The 16,580-nt window shown below is 44.6% G+C and overlaps 1 protein-coding gene and 1 long non-coding RNA gene across 7 annotated transcripts in view; one reads left to right on the forward strand and one right to left on the reverse strand.

Annotated features, from left to right (window-relative positions):
* Positions 1–16,580, reverse strand: part of Adra1b (adrenoceptor alpha 1B) — a 118,371-nt gene that overhangs the window by 37,493 nt on the left and 64,298 nt on the right. The window contains exon 4 of one of the 4 annotated variants that reach the window (XM_063268387.1): positions 16,085–16,152. The exons of 2 other annotated variants lie outside the window; for them this stretch is intronic. In XM_063268387.1, the coding sequence (XP_063124457.1) occupies positions 16,085–16,152 (68 nt within the window). Of the gene's footprint in view, positions 1–1,470; positions 16,153–16,580 lie in introns of those variants that run through there. One more of the 4 variants, XM_063268388.1, reaches the window with a different exon arrangement.
* LOC108352076 (uncharacterized) overlaps positions 1–16,580 on the forward strand; it is an 86,361-nt gene that overhangs the window by 17,542 nt on the left and 52,239 nt on the right. Inside the window, exon 3 of one of the 3 annotated variants that reach the window (XR_005490143.2) lies at positions 7,048–7,190. The exons of the other annotated variants lie outside the window; for them this stretch is intronic. This is a non-coding gene — a long non-coding RNA (uncharacterized LOC108352076). Of the gene's footprint in view, positions 1–7,047; positions 7,191–16,580 lie in introns of those variants that run through there. 3 annotated transcript variants of the gene reach the window in all.

Consider the following 16,580-nt stretch of genomic DNA (forward strand, 5'->3'; position numbering starts at 1 on the left):
GCTGCACTAACCTATGTAGAATTCTTGTTGAAGACAGGCCAGAGTAACGGTGTTCTAGGGATGGGTAGAAGATGGATGTCTGGTTAGGCAGATACTGAGAGTGGTGTAGACTTTACGTTTAGACTGATTATCTAGGTTCTTGCTAAAACTGGACTATATGAGGAAGTGACAAGGTCAGTCTAAGAGAAGGTCTAGGAGATTTGATCCGATAAGGAATCTGTCAAAATACTGGATGTCCATACTGCAGCTGGCTCCAAAGCTGGACAGATGTTGTAACCAGTCTTGCCCCTTCCTTGTAGTTCTTTTGATTGCCTTCCTTCTATGTTATGAGTCCTTACTGTGGGATTCTGCAAGGTGAGGCCCTGTATCCTAAGGGAGATGGACACCCGAAAGCTCACCTGAGCCCTGAGTGGTAAAGTAGGGGTGTCACTGGGCAGAGAAAGCACAGGAGAGGTAGAGGCCCCTCCCCGGAGCATTGTGGCAGATTTGCAAAGGAGAATCCACATTACAGCTGCAGGAAGTCATGGTGCAGAGCTGGGTGTGGAGGTCCGTGCTTACAATCCCAGCTTACAGGAGGCAGAGGTAGGAGAATTGGGAGGTCCAGGCCAACCTTGGCTTCACGGCAAGTTTGAAGTAAGCCTGGGATATCTGATACCCTATGCTGTCAAAAATCAAGAGCAAACAAAACTAGAATATATGATAGAGAGGGGGAAGTGTAAAATGGGCCCCAGGTGTAGAAGCTTCAGGTATGTCTGATCAGGGGACATCACTGCTCCTCTGGCTGGAAGGGTATAAGTAAGCCATTCACAGGTTACCTGACTACCTCTTATTGACACAGTGAGGTAAGTAAAGCGCCACCCCTTGATAGGCAAGGAGTAGAAGTGAAGAGAGATCAAGTAATGGGCCCAGGAGGGACCCTTGTCTAGAAGAATAACCAAAAACAAGGGACTTCAACAGTACAGACAGTGAGGGACAAAGCGCAAAGGCACACGAGGTAGGTGTGATGGTTAATTTTGTCACTCAACTTAACAGGCTCTAGAATCACTTAGAAGATAAGCCTCTGGGCAGAAACGTGAGCGATTTTCTAGGTTAGACTGACTGAGGTTGGAAGATGCATGCCACTTGTGGGTGGTACAGTGGGCTGCGGGCCTAGGCTGGATGCGAAGGAGAAAGCCGTCTGGGCATCGGCATTCATTTGATATCCTAGCCGTTGATGTCTCAGGCTGGGAGTGCATCCTCAAATTGGGAGTCAAAATAAGCCTTCCTTAAGTCACTTTTCTCTGTTTTTTTAATCACATCAATAAGAAAAATAAGTAATGCCGTAAGTTAGACTCCAAATGTGACAGATGCTCCTACATGTGCGGAACTTCAACAGTCACCCATGGCAGCACAGCAGGGCACCAGCCAGACTATCGTTATGTCCCAGGAAGGGTGTGGTGGTCACAGTGAGTAGACTCCTTCAGCAATGTATTTGCATCACAAATATGTACACACACACACACACACACACACACACACACACACACACACACACACAGAGGCATAGTCTTATTCTTTCTCTCTCTACAACCAACCAACCAACCAACCAACCAACCAACCAACCAACCAACCAACTAGCTAGCTAGAGCCTCTGAGAATCCATCCCTTCTTGTTTTTCTCTCATTTCCCAAGTGGAGGTCAGCATGGGAGTCCCTGATCTGTCCTAGTTCCAGAAGACAGGACAGGAGGATATTCTTGTCTCAAAGGAGTGCAGTTTCCTCATCTACCAGGGAAGCCTTGGCATTAACTGCACCTTCTGTCTTCACCATCAGCTCTTCAGAGGAATAGGCTCACTCTGGCCTAGTACCATGGTTATTTTGGGAGCTATTGAGGCTTGGTTGTTCCAAAATGGATGGCCTCTTTGTGTGTCTTTTTACTCATTCACTTTGAAAGAGGGTCTCATATAACTCAGGAGGGCTTCAAATTCTCTACATAGCTGAGGATGACCGTGAACTTCTAATTTTTCTGCCTTCATCTCCAGAGTGCCAGGATTATACACATGTACCTCCGTGCTCAGTTCATGCAGTATTAGGGATTAACCCAGGACTTCATGCATGCTGGCCAAGCAATCTACATATGGAGCTACATTCCTGGCCAATGAGGGCTTTCTCACTGTGTCTTGCACAGCCTGAGGCCCAGCTTTCCAAGTATCACTGAAGACACAACCCAGCCACCTTTTGTCTTCAGGCACAGCCAATGGCAGCAAATAACCTAATTAGGACCGCACAAGCAGCTTGCCCAGTGAAAGCTAATTTAATTAGGGTCTTATTAGTTGTTATAACTACTTTTTAATGAAGCCTTATTACATTCAACTCCACAGATTTCAAGCAATTGTATTAAACACTGGCAAATGACCCATCAGTCTTTGATTTCAATCTGGTGTTGTTCACACCTATCCTAAAACCCAGATGCCTGAGCTTCTTCTTCTTTTTTTAAATAGCCACTTGCAGCTTTAAAGGCATACTCCCTTTCTTGTCTGGTTGCTAATCCCTGGGGATTCTCTCACTCTGATTCTGGAGACCTGATGGTTAATGATTAGAAGTGGGGAAAAGTCTCCCTGTGCAGGAGAGTCTTTCTGCATTCACCCCTCCTTTTATTTCCATCCTTAATCATACCTTAATGGTAAAACCGTAAGGCCCCAGGTTGTGAGGCAAATGGTATTTGGAGGCTAACACAGAAAACCATTATCATAAATTCACACCTCCGTGAGGATTAACTCATCATATTAGCTAATTGGTCAATAAACACCACTCTCAGAGAATCAACCCTGGATGGGGTAGTTTTGATAGTGGAGGAGAAACAAGAAAACCAACAGCTCATTAGTCTTTACTGTGCTCTAGGGACTGGGTTAGAGATGATTGTCTTTGGTGTCCTGATTAACTCTCACAACAAGCTGGATATGAATGCATTATTATTATTGGCTTATAGGTGAGAAGTGGGGGCCCAAGAATGTCAGAACAGATGACCAAGGAACACTAAGTGATGACAAGGCTCATAGTTTGGTCCTTTGGGGAGTGCTGGTTTATTGATTTGTGCTCCCCCATCTCTGTTAGAAGGCAACTTGCAAGACTCAGTTCTCTCCTTCTGCCATGTGGGTCATGAGGACCGAGCTTAAGTCTTCAGAGTTGATGGTAGGTGCCGTTACCCAATGAGGCATCTCACTGGTTCACTGTGTTGGCTAGTTTTATGTCAATTGGAGATGTTAGTGTCATCAGAGAGGAAGGAGAGAGTTTCAACTGAGAGGATGCCTCCATAAGACTGGGCTGTAGGCAAGCTTGTAGAGAGTTTTCTTAACTAGTGATATGATGTGAGAGCAAGCCTGTTGCAAGTGGTACCATCATGGACTGGCGATCCTATGGTTCTTTAAGAAAGCCGGTCGAGCAAGCCATGAGGAGCAAGCCACTAAGTAGCATCCCTCCATGTCCTCTGCATCAGTTTCCGCCTCCAGTTTTCTACTTGTTTCTTGAGTTTAGGTCCTGACTTCTTTTAATGATGAGCTATGTTTTGGACGTATAAGTCAAATAAATCCTTTTCTCCTCAACTTAGTTTTGGGTATGGTTTCATCATTGCAAAAATAACCCTAACAAGGACATTCACTTTTTGTATTTTTCATCGTTACTGGTTGGGGGAAGTTATTCTTAAGAAGGTAGAATTCGGTATCAGGCTGGTCCAGTTCAAGCTCTGCTCCCAGTCATTTTCTATAGGGATGGCATGGTGAACATTGTTTAAATGCTAAACAGTGCTTTTCTCATCTCATGAGGAACTTAATACTCATGCTGTGACAGTAAAGGAGTATGTGTCAACTGTAGTAGTCAGAATATGGTCCCTCAGCTTCTGAGCTGTGTTGAGTTGCTTTGAATAGGAGCAGATTCAGGGGGTGTGGCCTAACCATACTTCATTGTTGGTTCTTGGGCCTTCATCAATGTAGCCTCTAGGGGGAGGAACCCAGATATTCTTGACTGCACCTACAGTTCTGACTTAGTTCCTTTGGGTAGGCCTCAGCATCCACCACTGGAACAAGTTGCTGATGATGCTGTTGAATCCCAGAGGAGATTGCTCAAGGCCAGAATTCTTAGGACAGCCAGAAGCAGAATATTCTGGGTCCTTCTAAGCCTGGGGTGAAACAGAGAGGCTGAGTCTTTCCTTCTTCCCTCTTACCCATTTTCTACCTCCATTGCTCTGACTTCCTGAGCCAGGCCTTGAAATCAGGAGCCAAGAAGTTGACTTAATTAAAAAGCCTTATTTATTTACATATTACCATGCCAGACCCTGGGCTCATTTGGGTTGGAGGAACATTTGTGGTTTAAGTGAACCAATTCTGAGGTTGAAAGTGATGATACAATTACTTTTGTACAGAGAGTAAGAAGCAGACAGACGCTGAGAAAAAGCTTCCAGTTAATTTATTAGCCTACGATTTGATGTTTTTAGGAGAGGATTATACTTTGATTTAATAAATAGAATAAACCTTAGACACGCGGAAGAAACGGTGCCAGACTTCCGCTGTTCTTTGCCAAGAAGGGTCACCTGGTTGATATCACTGAGATAATAAATGTGGAGCATCTCAGACAGATTAGACTAATTTACAGCACTAACGGTTCGGTTTTGCTGTAAAATTAATTAATTAGTTTAGTGTTTGTGTGAGCATCTACACAAAAGTACGCATGTGCAGATTAGAGGGCAACTTGTAGTTATAGGTCCTCTCCCCTGCCCCTATGTAGGTCCTAGGGACACAACTTGGTTCCTTTACCAAACCCTAGTGCTGGTACTATGGGCTTGAAACACCACCATTTACCCCCCTTTTGTCCAAAGATGTATTCCTGTTTTAGGATCCATGGTGGCCTTAGCAATATGGACAGGTTGTTACCATCTTTCCTAGGCCGAGGCTCAACTTGAGTCTTCCTGTGTTAATAGCTGATGCCTGTGGGTTATGTACTAGTGTTTTGGCCTGGCTGAATTCTTCCTGTATATTTCTCACCAATTCCTCACTGCACTCCTCCAAGGGGGATGATTCAGTCCCCTTTAATAGATGGATTAGTCAAGGTTCAGTGAGATAGGGTGGAGACAGGACTAAAGACCTGGATTTGTTTGACTTTTCCACTCTGGTTTTGCTATTACTCTAGGCAGCCAGGGAACTTAAAGAAGAGAGGCTGTCTCTGAGGAGGGGGCACTGCCCCCTTCACCAAGGTAAGGAGTATCTGGGTAGCAATGGTGACAATGACAAGACTGGCTCCCTAGTCTGGATCTGAGTCTCCATTGGCTGGGCTCTTGCCTCAGCATAGTCTGAAATCCTGGTTTTGTGGGAGTGTGTCAAAGTTTACCTCTTCCCAGTCCATCTAGCAGCCGGTCCCGACAACTCTACATTTAGTGTGGTCTGAAAATAACCCTGCTTCTCTTTCCCAATCAGCAGTTCAAGGTCAAAATCAAATTACGCCCTTGCCCAGCCATATCCCATCCATGTCTTGAAAAGCCCCCTTTACAAGGAGCGGAGCTGTGTTTAAGTGAGTGTCCAGCATGTGAGGCTAAGCTCTTCGGGGGACAGCTTAAATACTGAAAGTAAAATGTGGAGTGCGCGTGTCATCCTCTTGCCTAAATATAGACTATCCACTGCATTCCGGCCACTCAGGCCCTCACGGTGGGGTGGGGTGGGTATGGATGCCCTAGGAGTCTTTTCTTACTCACACAGCCCCTTGATACTGGGGGTTACAAATACAGCATTTTCTTATTCCTTGGTCTCTAGACCAGGCTGACCTCAAACTCCCCGGCTAGCTGACTGGTCCTTCTGCCCCCACCTCACTGATGTTGGGATTGTAGACCTGAACTACCACTCTTCGGCCATTTGGTACTGGGAATGAAACTCAGTTCCTACTAGGCAAACACTGTCAATTCAGGCAGAACATCAGCCCGGGATGAGAATTTTACTTCCTCATGTTTTTAAATTGGGACGCCACTTCTGGAGCCTGGGGCCACTGGTGTGGACCGTGATGGACTTGGGTGCCAAGTGAAAAGTTGAATCTGTTTTGCACCATAGGCTGCTGCGTTTTACTCCTAGCTTTTGGGTGAAATGCACACATTCCAGGCTTCTGCTTCCTTGGCAGAAGGCTGCTGCATTCCAAGAGGGCGGAAGTCCGGCTTGGACTCCGGGAAGCTGTACTAACGTAACTGGAAGGATCGGAGGCATTCAAGCTGTCTGGGAGTCCCAGTGAGGATGCTGACTTGTTACTTTGACACCTGAGAATTTCTGGACCCCTGAACAGCAAAGGAGCTCTCAGTTCAAAAGCAGCTTCTTGTGGCCTGGGATTTAGCTAAGTTGGTAGAACACTTACCTTTCATGCCTAAAGCCCCAGGCTCCATCTCTAGTACTGCATAAAACTGGTGACACACATCTTTAGCCTCAGTACTCAGGAGGTAAAGGCAGGAGGATCAGAAGTTCAGCTTCATATCAAGTTCAAGATCAGCCTGGACTCCATGAGATCCTGTCTTACCTGTGCCTCCCTCCCTGAGTATTTCCACTTTCATTTCAAGGGTTTTATAGTATACAAACTTACCAAGGTAGAAGATGGTGAAGTATACGTGGAAGTAAGAATATGATTTTGTAAAAGCAAAAACGGTAGAGGCACCTGAATGCTTTCGGCAGGGATCTAGTTGGAGAAAAGAGAATAGTATGCAGCTATGAACAAGGCTGCTCTGCTTTTACAGGAGTGGAAAGGTCAGCCACATACACTGTATAATGAAGAAAGCAGGTGTGACATAGTGTTTATAGAACGCTATTTCCATGGAAAGGGACATATGAACACATTTCATCCATATACATAGAATAATCCTGAAAAGATATACCAGAAACCAGTGAAAAGGGATGATCAGGGCTAGGGATATGGGAGGGACATACTCTTACTGTACACTCATACCTTGTGAGCCAAGTAGCCTTGTGTGTGTGCATTGCCTATTTACTTAAACGGTCTGCTTATGTAATGAGGTTAACTAGGCATGTTATGGTATCTTTTGTTATAGAACCCGAAAAGATAAGAAAAAACACAAAGAAAGAAAATGAGAAGACTGAGGATTTATACTGAGGTATAGCAAGAATTCTGTGTGTGATGAGTGTTGAAAAAAGCCTGGGGTAATGCGATCTCTGACACATACATGCACACACACACACACACACACACACACACACACACACACACGGACACAGACACATGGACACACAGACACACAGATGCACAGATATACACACAGATACACAAACACACAGACACAGACACACATAGATGCACAGACACACACACACAACATGGACATACAGACACACAAATACACAGATACACATCACACACACAGATACACACACACACACACACGCACGCACACACACACACAAACACACGGATGCACAGACATACACAAAGATACACAAACACACAGACACACAGACACACATAGATGCACAGACACGCACAACAGGGACACACAGACACACAAATACACAGACACACATCACACACACAGATACACAGACACCACACACACACACACACACACACACACACACACACATACACACACACAGAGACACAGACACACACGGGCACACACACACAGTCCTGGAAAGTCCATAGAAAAGTATGGTCCTGTGGTCTGGATGCCTGAGTTTTGCTATCTTCTAATTTGCATGTTAAAAGTTCCTGTCAGTAACACTGGGAAGGGTGGCTGGGAAGAGAAGGTCACAGGAACAAAGCCATTATGACTGGGATTAGTGTCCTCCTGGAAGAGACCTGGGGGAGCTCACTGGTGCTCTTCCTCGTGGATGCTGCTATCTGTGAGGGCTGGGAGTGAATCCACAACAATCTTGATCTTGGACTCTCCCGGCCTCTAAAGCCATGAGCAATAAATTTCCATTGTTTATTAATGACCAAAGGCTGAGCCGTTTTATGAGAAAGTCTACTTTTCTTGTCTTTCTCATTTATGATATTATGTATGAATGAATGACTATTTGCTGTTGAGAATTGTGAGAAGAATTCTCATTTTGAAAAGAATACGAGAGGAAAAAAAATTCCAAACAATATCTGCCGTGTTTTTTTTTTTTTTGAATGGAAGAGTGGACAGGGCTGTAGCAGCGTCAGGAAGAACCAGGAGCATTTGTAAGTGTTCCCAAGGCTGAGAAGCAGCGAGCAGGTATAGGAGCAAAATTACAGTGAAAATGATGAGCTAATGTTTGCTGTCCAAGGATCTGAGTTCAAATCCTCAGTACCCGTATCAAGGTGGCTGAGGCAGCTATGAACTGTTATCACAGTGACCCTATGACAAGATAGGACATAGAGAGAGGAAGTCCTCAGAAACTTGGAGGACCAGATAGCCTGAGTACACAACCGCAAACAACATGATTGACCCAGTCTCAAATAAGGTGGATTGTGAACGGGCACATGCTCGTGGTTAAAGAAACGGCCAAGGATAGATGGAAACCTTTTCTTTTGATGGTTTTTCTTCTGAACTCATTAGACAGCATGGACATCCAAACAATAACTCTATTAAAACCTGATTTCCATCCTGTTAATGTTCTTAATCTGATGTCTTTAATTACAAATGGACTGTTTCCTTTTTTGCAGTATGGGAACTCGTAAGAGGATAGAAAAAGTTAATAGTCTACTCCTACTTCTCTTTAAAGTGGCCCCTGGAAGTGAGTAGGCAAAAGCTTTAGTTTTTGCTTTTTTGGGGAATGCATGTGTGCATGGGTCATGAGTGAGTGGGTGAATGAGTGTGTGTGTGTGTGTGTGTGTGTGTGTGTGAGTGTGTGTGTGTGTGTGTGTGTGTGTGTGTGTGTGTGTTTAGGTCTGAAAACAACCTCTGGCATGGTCCTTTCCCTCCACACCTTGTTTGGGACAGGGTCTCTTGCTAAGTTCTGTGCTTACCAGGCTAGCTGACCCATGATTCTTGTGCCTCGATTATCTACCTTGCTGCACAAGCATTGGGTGATAGGCGGGACATACTGAGTCTGGCTTTACATGAGTTCTAGGGTTCCAAACCCATATTCTCACACTTCTTCACCAAGCCCTTCACCCACTGAGTCATCTCCTCAGACCAGTTCCTTGTTTTTGAGAGTGGGACTGCTGATTGGCAAGATGGCTCAGTAGGTAAAGTGCCTTCTGCAAGGGCTGATTACTTGAGTTCCATCTCTGCTGCCTGAGTGGGCAGGAAATGACTGACTTCTGTAGTTGTCCTCTGACCTCTGCTCTCTAGCACATGTACCTCCCTACCACACAAAATAAATAAAACGTAATAAAAATAAAAGTGGGATTGCACATTAATCAAAGACTTGCCTTTCTTGTGCAGATATGGCTGTGTCACAATGAATGAATAGACCTATATTTAACCAACTTTGTTTATAACATCACATTATATTTTCCTATGCTTTAAATTGATTGCTCAATAAAATTGAACATATCAAAGGCTAAATACCAGTAGTAAATTTACCAGTGGTTTCACTGTGGAGGGGAGAGTGTACTGGGCGTATGTGAACTCTGGCACTGGAAGAAACTGATTTTTTTCATTTTTTTCATTCTTCTGACTTAATCAAAATTAAGAAAAGCCAATGAAATAATTTCTAATGATATTCTGCTATACTCATAGACCAAGAGCCTAGCATAATTGTCATCAGAGAGGCCTCATTCAGCAACAGATAGGAACAGATGCAGAGACCCACAGCTAAACATTAGCTAGAGATTAGGAATCTTGAGGAAGAGGGAAAGAAGGATTACAGGAGCCAGAGGGGTCAAGGATAGCATAAGAACACTGCCCACAGAATCAACTAAATAGGGTTCATAGAATTAACAGTCACAGCCTGCCTGGGTTTGCCTAGGTTCCTCTATATAGGTTGTGGTCAAATAGCTTGGTTTTCTTGTGAGACTCCTAACAGTAGGAGTAGGGGCTGTCTCTGACTTTTTTGCCTGAGCTTGGAACTCTTTTCCTCCTCCTGGGTTGCTCTGTCTAGCCTTGATATAATAGTTTGTACCTAGTCTTATTGCATATTGTTATGCCCCATTTGGTTGATATTTCTGGGGGTACTCCTCTTTTCTGAAGGGAAATGGAGCAGGGGAGACAGGGAGGAGTGGAGGGAAGGGAAACTGTGGTCAGGATGTTATGTATGTTATGTATGAGAGAAAAAGAAAAGCTTACCAAATCAATTGCTAAAAGTCGCCATACAACAGAAAGTGCTATGACACAGTCTAAATTGTCTGTGATCCTAAGATTTTACTTACACACACACACACACACACACACACACACACACACACACACACATACGGAGTAGTACAGGTCAGGGGCCACAGACAACTCTTCAGGGGCTGTCACTAATAGAAGTCAGGTCTACACCATCTTGTTCTATTTGTTGCAGAGCTCATGAAATGTTTCCACTTGTCACCACTTCCAAATTACAGTCCTTGCTTATTTGACTGGCTGCCAGACCTTTTTTATTTAATATGCTAAGGAGCGCCTTTCCTACTCAACAATCAATTTGCTTTTCAACATAATAATAACTGCATTTCAGAATAATTGGTTAGCCTTGACTTCCTATGTACCTGTCTGCTTTGAGGAGGGGTTTTATTTGATTGCCAACCTGGTCATTGGAAGGATGAAACCCTCAAGAACATGTGTGTTCAGGTAAATTCTGAAAAGATGGATTTTCTAAAACCTAGGAAGAAACCTCAGAGACCCAAGACCATTACGTAGTTTTCCAAAATGAGGTCCGTTAACTGAGATCAACAGAGACCCCTCTGTTTTGCTGAGTGGTCCTTCCCCCCACTTTGCCTTCCCTTTTGCAGGTGTTGGTACAAGGGCCATTAGACTCTGACTACATTCTGTCCGGTTGCAATTCTCTTCACTCAATGTATGCACTTCATAGCCTTTCCTTCTGCATAGCTAGGTCATCACCAGCCAGTTGCTGCGGAACACAGAGTCTAGAAATACTCCTATCCACAATGCCAGCTTGCCTGGCCTGGGACATCAAGGGAAGGGCATAGGATGACCCGTGATGGAGAAGTGTCCTGTGGTGCAGGCATCATTTGAAGGTGGATGGAGGCGGTAAATCCAGTCTCAAAGGTAAAGAAGCCAGAAACAACACTGGGGAGACGTTTTTCTAAATATGTCTTTTCTAAAATTTGCTAGAAATCTGATGAAATGTGCTTGTTATTAGCAACCATAAGCCATGAAGTTGAAAAGTCTTCCAAAAGTGTCAACAGTAAAAGAGAGGTTTCGGTTCATTTTGCCAGGAAACGACCCAATTATTTTTATGATCTTTGTATCTTCGTGAGGTTGTGACCAGTGGCCATCTGCCCTTTCTTTCCTCCTTCTAAGAATAGAAGTTTCTGTGTTTTGGTCATACACTTCCACCCAACATTTCTTTAATGAGAAGCCCATCTGATGACTTGGATTTGAATTCACGGTCAGCCAACTCATCTGAAGCAAAGCTCCCCCATCTCTCCTGAGTTCATATCCCTAACTGTGCAACAGGGATATTTTCAAAAGCTACCTCACATGCTTATGGAGAGAAGACAGGGCAGAGGCTGTGGGGTAACTCTTACCCCCAGAACAAAGTGTCAAGGTATAAAGTATCGGGGTCAGTAGTGTATCATCTGAGGTGGTCAGGGAATACAATGGCTGAAGACAAGGCCTGCAGATATGGGAGAAAGCAATTTCCAGATGGAGGTTGGCAGTCATCCATGATTTTTTACAGCTTCACACATACTCACATAAAGCCTTCATGGGGCCCTTGGTGACCCTCTGGTACTTATATCATCCTCTGTGCCCCAGCAGACTTGGCCACCTCCACCATTGGCTCTTGTCTGTATACCTGGTCTATTCTTATGCACAGGCTATCCTTCTCTCCTGGATCCTCTTCCCAGCCCACTTGGTTTGGTTGGAAGACTGAGGTTGACTCCAGCCCTCCTTCCTTTCTCCCTTCTTTCCTTCCTTTCCCCATTATTTATGTATTGTCTGTGACTCCAAAATCTTAGGAAACTCAAATTTCAGAGTTCTTTTTTAAAGAGGCAACTGACAGAGGGTTGCTATTTTTTAAAAAATGTTATCAAATAGGACTTTACCCCCCCACCCTACACACAACTATTACCATTCATTATCATCGTTCCATCTAGAAATGCTATTTTGATGCCTTAAAATAGAAAGGATATAGTCTTTGGATTGAAAGGACAGTCATTTAGATTGAATACATTTCAGTTTTTGAAAGAACACAATGTTTTTCTCATTTTGCCATGAGCCAGTGGAAACTTTGAGCATCGGATCTCTGACAAATTCTGGGGAAGCAGTATTCTAACAATAGGGATGGTACAATGAATGTTCACTGATTACCAGCGCAGAGTCTGATGGAGTCTACCATTTACTAGGTGTGTGACCTTGGGCAAGTTATTGAGCCTCTCTGAACTTGGTGGCTTTCATCTGTGGAGACAAGGATGACATGACTTGCCTTTAGGGTTGCAGCTCTACACACTATGCCCTGTGTGGTGAGGATGCTTCCATAATGCTCATCCTGTTTCCATAGTCAGGGGCTCTAGTTCAAAGACACCACCATCCAGGGCACACTGCCGTCCCTTCCTCCCCTCCTCCCCATGGATTGGACCAAAGTCCTGAGTAGGACTGAGGATACTTCTGGTTGTACATTGGAACCTTAAGCATATACTTTTTTGGATTTCTATAAGGTATCTGATCTATGGCTGCCTAGGAGGACTAGGTTGTGCTGGATGTATGAAAATTCACCCAGGAAAACTTGTTAAGGGCTGAAGATTCTTGGCCTCACAAGAGATTCTGATATGATGGGTTTCTTCTGGGGCCCAAGGTTTGGGCTGTTAAAACTGTTCCTGTCAGATGTCTCTCATGGGTATCTGGGGCTGCTTACAGGGACTCTTGGCCTTAGGTCAGATGTTTTTTGCCCAAATCATAATAAGATCCTACCCATTGTGATGGTTAACCAGGCCTGGACATTGTCTGAGGAAGTCTCTGGAAGGAATCCTGTTGCTTCTGCTCAGCCCTCCCTGTTCCCCACATCCTCCAGCTCAACAAGTGATACCCAGGTGGTTCTCTGCCAACATCTGGGTTATTCTGGACATACTTTTCCCATTAGCCTTCCTATGCCATCCCATACCAAGTCCTCAAATATGTCTGCTTCTTGCTACTTCCATTGTCATCAGCATGATCTAAATCACTGTTTCTGTTCACAACACTTTTGAGACCTCTTACTGGTCCCATATCCAGTCTGTTTTATATGTTGGCCAGAGTGGCCTCTTCCAAAATCCTTGCATATATATGATGTGGTGTGTGTGTGTGTGTGTGTGTGTGTGTGTGTGTGTGTGTGTGTGTGTAGATGCTCTTGAGGCCAGAAGAGAGCAAGAACATCAGATCGCCTGCTGGAGTTGGTGGTTCTGAGCAGCTCCATGCGAGTGGGTGCTGGGAATCAAGCTGTGGTCCTCTGTAAGAGCAGCAAGTGCTCTTACCTGCTGAACCATCTCTTCAGCCCTACAGCATTTTCGGGATAGGATTCAGAGAGAGCTTCGGTGTGCTTCAACTCCTTCCATAGTTGCCAACACAGTTAAGAAAAAATCTAGGCCTGAAAATGTAGCTCTGTTGGTGCCTGCCTGGTGTTCACAAAGTCCCAGGTTTTATCCAAGCAGTGCATAAACCAGATGTGGTGGTGCATGTCTGTAACATCAGCATTTGGGAAGTGAAGGCAGGAGGATCAGGAGTTCAAGGTCATCCTCAGCTACATAGCCAGGTTTTCGGCAGAATGGGCTACCTAAGACCCTGTATCAAAGAACAAACAAAAACAACCACCACCACCACCTAAATAGAAACCTAACCCCAAGTACAAAATCCCCAAATTAAATTCTGTAATATGGCTCCCAACGTCCCATCATGGCCAGGCTTCTGTCCTTGTCTGCAGTCTGTCTTACCCATGCCTGTTCTCATCCTAAGCTCTGGGAGTTCACCATCATTCCCTACTACAGGAGACTTTCCCACTGCATGGATCTCTTTCCTCCCAACATTACCAAAGTAGCTACTGTAAGCTGCACTCTTCAGCCTTCTACCTGCATGTTACTCCCCTGGGACCTCATGATATACTGATCCCTATTAGATTCTAGTCTCTCATCGCAGATGCATTTGTGTTTCCTTTTGTGTTTTTTTTCAAATACATGTTTGCCTCATTTGAAGTACGTTCCATGGTGCTTAATTTTCTTCCTTAGCATAGTTTCTCTAGGAAAATTCCCAGATATAGTATCCATGTGGTAAATAAATATTTACTTAGTGGACGCATGCATGGTTAAAGATGAGACCCACAGACCTCGAAGGAAGGCGGGTTTCCTCCCAACCTTTCCTTCAGCTTAGCTGACTGATGGGCAAGAGCCTTGTTCCTATGGATACTCAGCACCCACAATGCAGTAGGCTTGGAGAAAACCTAGCTTTAAGTTTGAACGTGGGTGGTCTGAGCTGACACTTTATCAGTTGGACTTTTTCTTTCTCCTATCAGGCATGGACAGGATTTTACAATGACTTTGTCCTTCCTGTCTTCTGACAGAGTGGTGACAGGGTGGTTTACGGTGAACATTCGCTATGATAGCCCATTGCTATCAGTGAACAGAAAGGGCCAGGTGCGGCGTATGAGGTATGGTCTTTTCTGACAGAGCCGGACTCAGTCCTTGGACTTGTCACTGACATGCTGTGTGACCCTGGGTAAGGATCTAACTGCATTGAACTTCGGTATAGTCATATACGAAGAGGTAGCAGTTACCACACACTGCATATCTGCCAGGGATATTGGGGGTAATGTCATAAGATGCCCAGTAGAATGTCTATACAAAATATGTACTCAATACCCATATGTTGAGTAGGCACATACAGTCCATGTTGAGTTTTAGTTCAAAAATTCAGCTTCTAGTACAGAAGCAGGGACATACACATAGTAGGTACTTTAAGAAGTCTTTGGTTAAACATTTAATACATGGCCAAAAGTATGTTACCTCAGTAATATTTCCTTCTTTTGGGAAGGATTCTACTTTTAATTTTTTCCCTCGGAGTTCTCAAAGCAATTGCTTTCCTTGAAGGAATCTCAAAGGCTGAGTTGGAGGATTCACACACATCCATGGGGGTGACTCTGTTCTAGGTCCTGAGACCCTCATTCTCACTTGTGCTCACAATAGGTGGAAATTCCTCAGCTACGATTTGAATGAGAAGTGCCCAATCAGTCGCTATTTGGTTCAGTACTATATGGAGCACAACTGTTTCTTTGAAACTGACCTTCATTTATTTAGAGGGGAGAGCAGTTGGTTCAATAATGGCTTCCTAGTGCCTTTCAGCATTTTAAAAGGCGGAAGAAAGATTTGGAGCAAGGCAAGTTTCCAGTGTTTTCTAAACAGCCCTCTAGTCCCAGCCACTAGTTGGCTGCCTGGCACTTCCTACTGCCCCTCCTCACATCCCATACTGAAACACACACTCCCTCAGGAGTCCTGCCACTTCATCAGACCTTGACCAGGCTGTCTCCCCTCTGCTGGGAGCTGGTCTTCATTGTCATACTAAGCAGCTGGAGGTTCTCTTGGACATAATACATGGTCAACAAGATAGAAACCCTTCTATATTCTAGTCTAGATTCTCTGTCACTCCCTGGCTCATTTCCAGGGGCCGAAGAAAGAGGTTCTTGTTTGATGACACGCATTTCTGATCCGGAATAAGTGATCACTGGTCCCTGGCGCAACTTAGTCTGAGGCCACAGGGAAAGGGTGGAGAGAGATGAGTGGGCTAGCACACGTGGGGAGGGCTCTGCAGGAGCCTTCGCTGCAGGTGGCCCAACCCTGCTCCCAAAAATGAAAATAAGGGAGGAAGAAAAACAATGGGGCCTCAGAGCAGGGTCCTGTAGGGCCATGTCTACTTTCCCTCCTTCTAGAAGGAATCCCAACCCTTCTCTCCTATGGAGAAAACAAAAACAGCTATGGAAATCTCATGGCACCCAGGCACCTGAGAGTCTGGCTGGATTGGGAGATACTCCTACCTACACTTTCCTGCTTGTCCGGCATAGCCTTCCGCACATCTGCTTCTGCCTTCTCTGAGTCAAAAGTCCTTGATGGAAAATTTAGAATTAGGAATCATCTTCAGATGTCAAAAAAAAAAAAAACCCAAAACCAAAACCAAAACAACAACAACAACAACAGCAACAACAACAACAACAACCCCAAAAAACCCAAAGAGCTCCTATTGCCTAACATACTACTTCTCACCGGATGTTGTTACCTAGAGGAACTACAGCTCCATCTTGCTCTGGTGCTCTTAAATTAGTGAGAAAGCAAGCATGGATTGTGTGCCTTCTGACTGAGTTTTGGACTACCTTTCTGCAGCCACTGTAAACCCACAGCTCCCCTACATGGATTACCTCATCTGTTGGCTTCCATGGAAGGATACTCATCGGGCTCATTTAAAGACAACATATTGGAGGGCTCCCAGGTGATTGTGGCATAGCTAATCAGAATTTCCACTGGTAGGAGAGGAGA

Source organism: Rattus norvegicus, chromosome 10, assembly GCF_036323735.1.
Source record: "Rattus norvegicus strain BN/NHsdMcwi chromosome 10, GRCr8, whole genome shotgun sequence".
NCBI classification, from domain to species: Eukaryota; Metazoa; Chordata; class Mammalia; order Rodentia; family Muridae; genus Rattus; species Rattus norvegicus.